The following is an 11,294-nucleotide window of genomic DNA, read 5'->3' on the forward strand; positions in this document are numbered from 1 at the left end:
TTTTGATGAGAGCTGGAGGGAAAAGAAAAGGAGAATTTACAATCCAAATTTCAGCAGCTGCCAGCATACTCATTCATATGAACCTTTGAGATCAACATTTCTTTGAAACTCTCTCTATAAAAAGAGGGCTAAAGCAATTTTCTTGCAGAAAGACGCTGCGAGAAGACAGATGCTGTTCCTCATTTTCAGCAATACTTTCACGTAATACCAAAATATTTGGCACAAAGCACCCGATTAAAGAAATGCCATCGCTGACGGCAGATGGTACTTCTCATCCCAATCTGTAGCAGCCTGCTAACGTTAGTGGTAATCTGATTGCAAACACACAGCGCGTGCATTTTTTCCAGATGAGCAAGCTTTACATAATTTTTCATTGCCCTTATTTTAGTTTGTTAACAAACATCATCGTTATGAGCAAACAGCCTGATTACAGTGTAAACAATTAAATCCCTTCTGCTCACCCCACCCTTCCAACCTTCCAGCACCTGGAAATGTCCTGCTATATCAGCAAAACAGCCTTCCCACCCCCCTTTGTACTACCTGCTTGTAACACCCAGTTTTAAGCTGCTCATACTATTGAGCCAGGGGGGACCTTGAAAGAACCTGACTTAAGGCTAAAGTCATGCACTAAATTACAGCAAGACTTTCCCATTGTAAGAGGCTTGGGAAATACTTCAGGCAGTAAGTTGCTCACCCTTACTTTAGAACAAAATGAACTCAAATCACGTATCGATTTGCAGAGTACTTTTCCCCCAGGGGGAACTCACCGTAGATCCTGCTGTAAGTTTACTCAAGTGTAACTCTATGCAGCAAGAGCTATGAAAACAGGATTTTCTTCAAGGAAGTTGCACTTCTGTAGAACTCATCGAACAAAGCTATGTGCTTGCCCAACAGTGGCTGCTCGAGTTATGAAAGAGAGTTTGTTTAACAGAAAACAAGTGAATACATGTCCCACTGCCTTTCTCTTCCTCTTTGCTGGCTGAGGGACAGGATTCAGCGGAGGCCGAAGACGACTGATTTCCTAACTAAAATAGTGACAGGCTCACTCAAAGTTGAGACCATGTTAACTCAGGGCATTAATGCTCCCTCAGGGCAGACATTTCAGAACCAGCCAGGTTTCCTAGAGCCATACCAAGGGGATTTGTAAAAACTATGCTACTAAAATCACTTTTTCCCATTAATTCTCAGAGTCCTTCTCCCCAGTAAAAATTATAAAACAATGTCACAGATTTGCTTTTAAACAATGCTCCCCTTCGCCACCGGATTTGAATAGGCACCATTTGGATGCTTTGAACTGTTTTTCAGAGAAGCAAGACAGGCCAGCCTTCTTGTCCTTGTCAAACACGCAGCGCCTAGCTTTTAACAAGCTTCCAAGAGCAAAATTAAGTGTGTTTTTCCTACTCTCTCAAGCACTGACAACATGCAGGTGCAACTTCTTCCAGCTGCCCAGTAACTGGAGCTAGAATTGAACGAGTCACATTATCTTGATTTCAACAGCCACCCATACACGTCCTCCAACCATCTCCAGCCACCTGCGGCATTCTGAAACACTCCGCATCTGCTCTTGGTCCAGCTGAGTAAGTTACACAGCACTTGCAGTGAGGAGGCAGCAGAAGGCAATGATCATAGTCAAGGAACAGCAACAGGAAAGACAGGTCTGGGTCACAAAATCTGCATCTCTCACGATGGGCACCAGCTACGTTCCCTACACGATAATACATACAGAAAAGTCTACGTAAGGTGCTCAGTGCACCGTAGGTACACAAAGGGTTTGAAATTCCAATCTGTTGTGGACTTTCACTACTAATTTCCTCCGACGGTCCATACAACTTAGGTGGTTTATGAAACCTCCCCAGCAACTGGGCAGTAGAAATAAAGACAACAGAATAAACTTCATCGTTTTTATTCTGCAAAGCAATATGCACATCTTACAAACACAAAATTAATCTAGGAGAGAAATGTCATTTCCAAATTGGCTATTATCCATCATGCAACAAGACAAGTGAAATGTAAGAACAAAACAAAACAAAAAAGCCATCTTAACCCTACAATCACCTGCAGAGGGTTGAAAACCAAGGCTCAGATTTTCTATGTAATGCCAAAGAAAAATGCAAAGAAAATGGCAGCTTTCTAAGAACAAGAAAACACGTACAAATAGAATCAAAACTGATTCAAGTCATAGTTAAAAAGAAAAAGAAAACAAAAAAGGAAAGATCAATATGATCTGAACTTTAATATTAAAGTTTTTACTCTTTTGTTTGGCTGCATTTAACTTTTGTACGTTGCGCCTAGGAACAATCCGATATTCCTCAGTATTACAGCATTTCAACCTGATGGACACCCTTACCTCTCCGCTGCAATACAGGCGTGCCAAGGGATAAACTAAGGCCAAAAAATACAACTCTCTCACATTTCCCCTTTCGTGTTTGCGGGTCACAATCTTAGCTATTTCTGGGTACTTCAGTACGGTGGGCGGTAAGTTGCAAAGCAGGCTCCTCTAATTACCAAATAGCACAACCAGACTAAACAAAACAAAAAAAAAATTAATGTTTTCCCCAACAGACCAAATTCTAGTTCAGACATTTGGAGCCTGGTTTTTAATTTGCTGGAACAGAAAGGACTCGCTTTGCCTTTTTAAAGGAGTCACATTATGGTGGGTGTTTTCTAGGTCTTTCCGGAATTTGCAACACTACCCCAATCCATTTCCTATTCCTGCCTTTGGTCCCCAGATCAAGCCACCCTCGTAGGCAACTCTAGAAGTCAGTATTAATGCAGAAGGCTGGGAGAATTAGGAACAGCTCGGACCGCTTTCATGAGAAGCTGTCTACCTGTTTTGACTTCCCCGATTCATTTCGGTGAAGCCATATTAGCCCATAGCAGCATCAGGAGAAAACTCGAAGCTCCATTTTATCCCTAGACTTCAAACTAGGCCATGTCTAAAGCTTTGCCTTAACATCTCCAGAGAAAAATGCATGTTAATGAATACCACTTAAGTAACTGAAATTCTATAAAGGAAACATGTTCTGAAGAAAAGTGTGACTATTTTGCTTCAAACGCTCTAAAGGCTCGTGAACTCCCTGAAGTCCCATCCACACAGACCAGTAGGGTACCACTCAACAGTGTCTATAGGTAATAAACTAAGAATCTTACGCCAGCATAATTGAGACTGTGAGACTTTCACTTGGGTTTCTTCTTTTGTGTAGTTTAGAGCAAAAGGAGGAGGGGAAAAAAGCGTATGTTTATGTGTGCAGACCTACAGTTACACTACCTGACAAGAAAGCCGAAAGACAAGATGAAAGGTCAATTAAGGCAACCAGTGAGATTTTAAAAGCAGTGGTGGAAATGTCTGCAGGAAAACTCTGACTCCTGAAAATTAAGGAGGCTACTCAATAAAAAGCCAGAAAGAAACAGCAAAAGCCAGAATGGCAAAGGGAGAAATGCACAGAATAAAACCTCTGATTTAAGAATGGACACAAGAGAACAGTATGTGTTTGACTGTGTGGTTTCTTTGACCTTAATCACAACAGCCCTAGTCCTCTCCTTGTCATTTTCCCCTGAGCAGACAGCATTAAATGGAAATCAGACAAAGCTAATAAAAGTGTGTTTTTCAGCTGCCCTTCAGAGATGGATGGGGAGTCCCAAAGTGAAGCTCTATACCAGTCTATGGGATTTCTCTTTCCTTCATTATTTGCACTTGCCCAAGGCTGTGCAGAGCCCCGACAGACTGTTAACACAATACATCTTTTTATTAAGTTTCACTTTCTAGAAAGGAAAAAAAAAAGTTTACAGAAAGCTGCTTTGCAGCAGAGACACACAATCCCGGTTTGAGGGCTGCGGATGGGAGGCCAAGTGGAAAGCTTTCCAGATAGTCTCTATGCTGACTGATTCTCTGGCATTCAGCAAGCCAAATAAAGTAAAAAAAAATAAAAAAGGGAAAAAAAACCTCACAAACTTAGCACTTTTCAGTAAGAAACATTTTGAAATGGGACTTCACATCTTAATTTTTTTACTATGAATAAAAGCACAGGTTTTTCCTAAATACAGCACTATTAAAATGTGAGTATGTATTTCTTTTTTCAAAAAAAAAAAAAAATCTAAAATGTTGATATCTTTTCTTGCAAGCAAGGAGCAAATGGAAAAAAGTATTAGGCCACACAAATACACATTTAATTCATGTAGTAGATTGGTGGCTTTGGAAATGCAGTATTATATCAAAGGTGCATACTGTTTCAAACACACTGTACATTATCATTGGGCAAAAAACAAAGATCTGTTGGTTTGTTTGAGACACTTGCAAAGGCATCTTAACCTGCCCAGATGCAGCTAGACAAAAATATCTTGCTCTGACTATACGTAGCCATATCACTAAACATATCTACACAACATTCGGCTATGTCCACAGGTAAAGACTGAAAGTTTCCAGCCGCACTACAATGCGGAACAAGTGCATCATCTCACCTAGTCTGAATATACTTTTATAAATATGTACAAATCAATTACAGGCACTTGAAATGTCTTTGGTTGGAATAAACCAACATTGCAAGATAATGTATTCACAGAGTGTTAAGACCCAGTCTGGGTTCAGCAGGCGATGATTATGGTTCTCAGTCATTCTCAGTAAAAGGAGAGGATGGATTATGCTTCTGACAAAGCAACCTAAACAAAAGAAAAAGAAAACATTTAATTAAAGTCAAATTCTTAATCCCGTAACGGTGATATTACTTATCTCCATGCAGCTGGCATATCTGTCCTTGCCTTTTCAAAGAACCTTGAAAAGTCTAACTTGGAAAGGAAATCAAAGTAAGTCTGAAGGTGTTTTGTACTTAGCATAATCAATTTAAAAAAGAACAAACCAAAACAACTCAAAAAACCCCAACAAACCCAAAACAGCTTATACTACAAAATATCACTACGATCAAAAGGTGCCAACATTAGCTTCCTACTTCACAGTTAAATATATTCATATTTAATCCTTCAAGCAAAGTGCAGGTCTCCAATGCAGTACTGAATAATGACTGTTCCATCATTGTTTTAATTTAATTCTGATTAACAACCATTAGAATTACGTATCATGTTTTATTCAAGGTTTTCAGTCTGTTGTAATAAAAGATAAATAAAACTACTCAATGCCATCTATTCAATGCTTCATACAAAACAGTGCAAGCAATATCAGAATTATGGCAGAAGAGCTGCATTATAGCACTTACTGAACTGCAATAATCCACTTCTGTAGGAGAGAAATCTAACTCTGGGGATCTACAAAGCCCGTATTTGTATTCTGTAGCACCTGTCTGTACTGCCCACAATGAAACACCCACGTCTCTTTGAAAGAGAATTAAATCTACATCTCCAGAGATAAGAAAAAACAGTCTGTACTATGTAAAAGAGGAGGGTTTTAATGTTTTCTTATCAGAGTCAATATTTTGTTACTACGCAGACTCACCTTTTCAGAGCAGAATTCTGTATTGCTTTGCCTCAGTTTGCTTGGTCTGCCTTTAATAACTGCATAGCAGAACATTGTAATCACCATCACAAAAAGAAAGTAACTGGTATGCATGAGATGCAGGTTTATTAAAGAGCGATCATCCTGCACAGAGAATTAAAGCCATTTACTGACACTGCACCAATAGTTGGCCTTTTATATTAAAGCAATAATTATCAGATCAGCACAGAAATTACTTCATGTATCAACTTTCTCCCCTTTACGCAGCTGGCATAGTAATGAAAGTGATTCCTAATTGTGGCACAAAGAGCCAAAATGTTCCTCACATTAGAAATCTATACTAGAGACCTCTAACTATATACTGGCCGTGCCTTTTGTCAAATGATTTCAAAATATAAATGGTAGTTATTAAAAGCTGCGAGGCACACAGAGATTACATGAAGACCATCACGCCCACCGGGGCTAAACCATACCCGACCCTGTCTCAGCCCTGGCACTACATAATAAACCAGCACTTGAATATGACTATTTTAGGACATGAACAGAACGATATTCAATTAAATCAAGCTAAGCATTTATTCAACATAACATATAAAAACACCGTGGCACTTACATCTGGAACTATCACAGTTAGTTTGGGATTTAAAGCATGATACACTTTTCCGATTGCTCCTTTGTAACACCAGAAAGGGTTATAATCTTGTGCATATTTTGTATTAGAGTCCCTTGCTGTGGTAAAGATCTTGTACCAAAGTGTAGCATTGCTGTATGTTTCAGGAACACAATGTGGTGGCTGACTGCAGAAAAACAGAAATAATTAGCGCCGCAGTTGCCATTCTCCATGTTCAGTAAGGCTAACTTTTAGACCAGAGTCAAGCCCAGTCTTTTCAACAGCAGCATAAACCACAGTTTTAGTTTGGATCTTCCAAAACAACAACAAAAACCAAAGCTTCACCAAAAGGGTGTATAAAAACCATATGATTCCTATACTAAGATTAGAATTTAACTGCACGTTGTTCCAGTAAGTCAACAGCCCACAACTTAACTAGAAAAACACTGGTTTTCATAAGGCTTCAGAGAGTCACGTGAATCTATCTGGTGGTTCTCTGGGGTGTACTGAATAGTGACAGGGAGTCTAGAGAAGACAAAGGGAAACCATTTTGATGAAAGGTCTGTACCTGCTGGGGTATGGCAGGAAAGCAGCATTCGGCTTATACTGATCTCTCGGCAGGGAAGAGGATAAGAACCTTAGTGTCAAGCCTTAGCTCTCACACAAGGTAGCGAAACTAAATTACAGCCTATCTTTCTTAAATATTCATGGATTCTTTTGTTCCCAGTGAAGTTTAAATCACAGGTAGCATACTGAAAGGCAGGTAGGGGCTATAGCTCAAATTATCCACAGAAAAATCTAGTGTTGCTAAAAGACAGCAAAAGTCTCAAGATGAGTTTTTTTACCATGGGTGAAGGAGGGCAGGTACATAATTTCCACAGTCAACATTAATGTTCATCAAGAAGCAACAACCTCAGAGAACCAGCTGAGGAATTAATCACCCAGTAACCAGTCTGTGAAGGAGTGTTTAAAATGCACTTACACTGTGACAGGAAATACATTGCTGGCTGCTGTCACAGTCATGCAGGTTGTGAACACAACCTGCTCGCAGTGGCCATGAAGAACGCAGTCATCTGAATTCCAGGCAGCCGGCAGGGTGAATGTAATATTTATTTCCTCGTGGGATTCTCTGCCTTTGAGAGAGAGAAGGAAAGCTGGTTTTCATTCACAAAAGTATCTGAGCAACAATCACTAGGATATGGACAACACGCAAATGACTAAGGCAGCAACTGTCACCCTGAATCTGTACCCTTGAAGTCATCCAGGATCCTTACTATCAACAAAGAGAGCAAAAAGAAAGTTAAAAAACAAACCAAACCAAACTACAAAACCCCAGCTGCTGGTCTTTCTCATCTCCCTTGCCCTGAGAAGAAGTGGGATCCTTAGGCTCCTTTCAGAAATGCAAAATTCACTATAAGTGAATTCAGGCATGTTCAAAGAACTTTATGAGAAAGTAAAGTCACAGATCTTTAGCCTTTCTCCTCCCAAAAACTTTGTTGCACATTTGCTTCTTATGATGCTTACTTTTCAAATTTGAGATAGTCACGTAGGCAAAAAAGTGCCAGCAGTTATTGAACTGCAGATTAAGTAGTGTATGTTAATTCCACGTGGATATATTCATACTGAAAATAAATCCAGGCTACTAGAAATGGAACTTGCATTTGATAGCTCTTAAAGCAGTAACAAAATAACAACAACATAAAATACAGTAATACAGATTTACAGCTATGGCAAATGTCTCTTCACAGGTCTCTGTTCAAGGCATTACTATAAAATGCAACCCTGGCTAAAAGCTAAAACTCAGTGAGGGTCTATTATCAATTTCTACTAATTTTCTACAGTCTCTTGTCAAAACTTACTGGCAGGGCAGCTACATAGCAGATCAATCTCTTCACACCACAGAAATTGTAACTATCTCATTTGTTACTGTTTGCAATATTAAAGCTTATTCATGCTTATTCATTTTAGAGAAACTACTTTTTTAGACAAGATGCTACTTGATCTCTAATGTATATACATTCATGCCTTTAAAATGTGAGTTAAGGACTTGAAGATGTATCAAGATAGAACTGAAGATAGTCACTGTAGAAGCTTTTGCTGCTTGGAATTTTGTTGGCTTAGAAATGACCTTCCATTGTCATTAGGTTAATCATTTAAAACTGCAAAGACTAATCTTGGCAAACCTGCAGGTTCTTTTCCATTCTGAACGCAAGGAAAAGTTTTTCTAGCAAACAAGTGAAGGGCTCTATACACGAATATACTCGCAGCAAACCTGGAAACATATATATGTTCTAAGCAAAAGATTTATCTCACCAATAACAAGCTGGTAAATTTTTATTTGACTATATAGTCATCATTCAAATTTATAAAGGTCAAGTCGTTCATACCTGAGAGCCCAATTTGGTGTCCAAAAATTGTGGAACTTAGATGTGTGACATTGCGAGAATATCCGCCAAATGGTCTGAGTGGGTCCAGCGTCAATGTGATTGTAACAGAGATGTTTATTGGACCAGAGTCCTCAAGAGTCTGTGGAGACTGTGTAGAAGATCTCGCCTGTCCACTAGTCACGGTACTTTCTGGAGTTGTGGTATCATTGACAAGATGCTTTAAGGTTTCATTCTCAGATATACAGAAGTCCAAATCATTAAACCTCAAGAGGAAAGTATTCCAGTCCTTAAAACAAACGTGAAGATTTCAACCAGATTAGCAAGTCAACTGTTGGCTGCCACTTCTCTAGAGCAGCGCAGGCCTATGTACCATCCTGCCCGCAGTCCCAAGCCATTTAACAAAAATTACATGGCTCACAAAGCAAGCACAAATACCCCCATGGCTATCTCAACAACGGGGCAAGTTGTTTACAGAAGTTAGATGTGTTCAATCCCAGCCACCGCCTGACAGCGGCTCAGCGTGGCAGCAGAATATCCTTCTTTAAACTACAAGAGGAATATACTAACTTGGTCTGTTCTCACCATGCTCGGGGCATGAGTGGTTTCTAGCAAGGTTTCCCTCAGTACAGACTAGTGCTACTAGAGGAGATCAGAAGTTTCACAAACAAGCTAGCTGGCAGAACAGAATAACAAAAAGAACGGCTTCTAGCCATAGTAGGGAAGATCCATATCATGATTTGGCCTCATTCTTGAAACAAACCAAGATTATTCAAACATTCATATTAATAGCCTCTTTCCTTATGAAATTAGAAGCACATATAAAAGATGACAATCTCCCATAAGACTCTGCCTACTCCCATGAGAGGGTTCTTGGGGGGAAGAAAACCAACTCATTAGCTTTGGGCATGTGTTTCAAATTAGTATTCTTACTGTTTAGCTCAGGAACTTTTTGTACCTACCTCTGTCATTTCCGGTGACTTGATCTCCTTGATTTTGAAGAAATAACCCAGTGTCAGAAAAGCTATTGCCATAGCACTTACACTGATCATAAAGACCACAAGCGGAGGTCGACTGCTGATGTAAACCTTCAGGTTCTCCAACAGGTTTATGTTGAACATTATTCTGATTGTTCACCTGAAAACAAAGAATATTACAACCGAGTGACTGGGCTGTGTGTGTTACAGCATGGGGGTTGGTAGATCACATAAGATAAGAGTTTGACAACAAAAAAATGGAATCATATACTAAAATGAGATTCAATTATACGACTCTGTACTGTTCATTGAACACAGACTCAGTATGCTTTAAATAAAACACATATCAAAACATGCTTGACTTCACCTCCTCAGACCTGAAACTGCCAGCTAGGAATAGATTTTAAGAAATGAGGACAACTTCTAGCACAGCCAAATAACCCTGATAAGCAATAAAACCAGTTCTTTTCTTTCCCCGCACCCCTTGGCAGGATATACACCGCTACACTTTAATTCCAGTAATATTTGAATTCAACAAATTACAGTGTGGATGGAGTTGTAACGCAGCCCACAGATCAAACTTTGTGCATCCTTGCGTATACTCTCAAAACTGAGGCTGAAGCCTTAAAGATCCCCCTTTACCCCATCCCTAGCCCCAAATGCCTCTACCTTCACAATGGTATCCCAGAAGCAGCCTACATCACTTTAGGCTTCTGCATCAAGAATCCTGTGGTCAGTAACACCTAACAACTGCATTAAGGGCGGAGGCTGGAAGACTCCTTTCTTTACTTGATTCTTGCAGGATCTAGAGAACTTTTGCTAGAGTCTATAAACAGAGACAGGACCTTACACATGCAGAGAAAATGTACCGAATCATTAATTTTTGTCCAAATTGTAATATTTTGTCTAACTCCCCTTCTGAATTTTCATTTGCAGAGCAGAAAGACCCAAACTAAGTTTACTGTATTGGCTTCCCCACCTCCACTCACGACAAAAAGCAAACAGTCGAGTGTTAAAGGGCAGCCTTATGGCATCTACTTCAAAAGCTCTGCAAGGAAGGAACTTCAAGCAAACCTCGTATCTTTGTCCTACCTAAAATCCTAGTTGAAAAGGCTTTTAACCCCAGCTAAACTAGAAAGGCAGTAACTGTTCCTAGCAATGTGTTGCTTATCCCCAAAATTCATAGGAAAAGGCAAAATTCAGGACTAGCATCTAAAGAATTCAGCACTGCAATGGTCAATGTTTCAGCATTCATACAGATCCGATAACATTTAATCAAGTCAGAAACTCTGCTCCCTGCAGGTCTGGGTGATTCTCATTGACTCTTATTAGAAGCACACGCCATTTACAATCCAGATGTAGCAGAGCGGTGAATCTGAGGATGAGAGGGGGACAGGTTTTGAGAAAGAGGACAAGGGAGACAGGGAACTTTGATCTCATCTGTTGATTTAAAAGAAAGCAAGAGAAAGGAAAAGGACAAGCTTTCAAAGTCTTTTTCAGATTCCACAATGTACAATGATCACAACTTTCTTGCGTATACTTGAGATTTTCCTGGCAGAAATGCTTGTTATTCTTAACAGAAGGAATATTGACAAAACCTGCAAAACTGCCCCGAGGAAGGGAAAATTCAACTCACTGAGAAGAGACCCGAGGTCCTGTGGCAATAACACAACACTGAGCTGTGCATGCTGGCTTTCCCCACCTCCTCCACACACACCTACTTGCTCTCCCCCATGAAACCTGCTGAAACAGTGCTCACTCCAGAGCACAAGATCACGTCCTGCATTTACTATTTTGCACCATCAACCCATTTTCATCCACTCTGCAAAATCCAGGAAAGTCAGCAACTTTTTACCAGCAAGAATGGGTGTTGCAAACAT

General features: G+C 39.9%; 1 protein-coding gene across 1 annotated transcript; it reads right to left on the bottom strand.

Annotated features, from left to right (window-relative positions):
• Nucleotides 1-4,635: 4,635 nt before the first annotated feature.
• TMEM248 (transmembrane protein 248) lies at nt 4,636-9,558 on the bottom strand (the record flags this gene model as incomplete). The annotated part of the gene is made up of 6 exons (XM_082008744.1): nt 4,636-4,656; nt 5,444-5,587; nt 6,057-6,240; nt 7,036-7,186; nt 8,441-8,726; nt 9,400-9,558. The coding sequence occupies 6 exons, from the start codon at nt 9,556-9,558 to the stop codon at nt 4,636-4,638; spliced, it is 945 nt and encodes a 314-aa protein (XP_081864870.1).
• Between the last annotated feature and the right edge of the window lie 1,736 nt (nt 9,559-11,294).

The sequence above is a fragment of the Phaethon aethereus genome (assembly GCF_964289735.1).
Source record: "Phaethon aethereus genome assembly, chromosome: 19".
Taxonomy (NCBI): Eukaryota; Metazoa; Chordata; class Aves; order Phaethontiformes; family Phaethontidae; genus Phaethon; species Phaethon aethereus.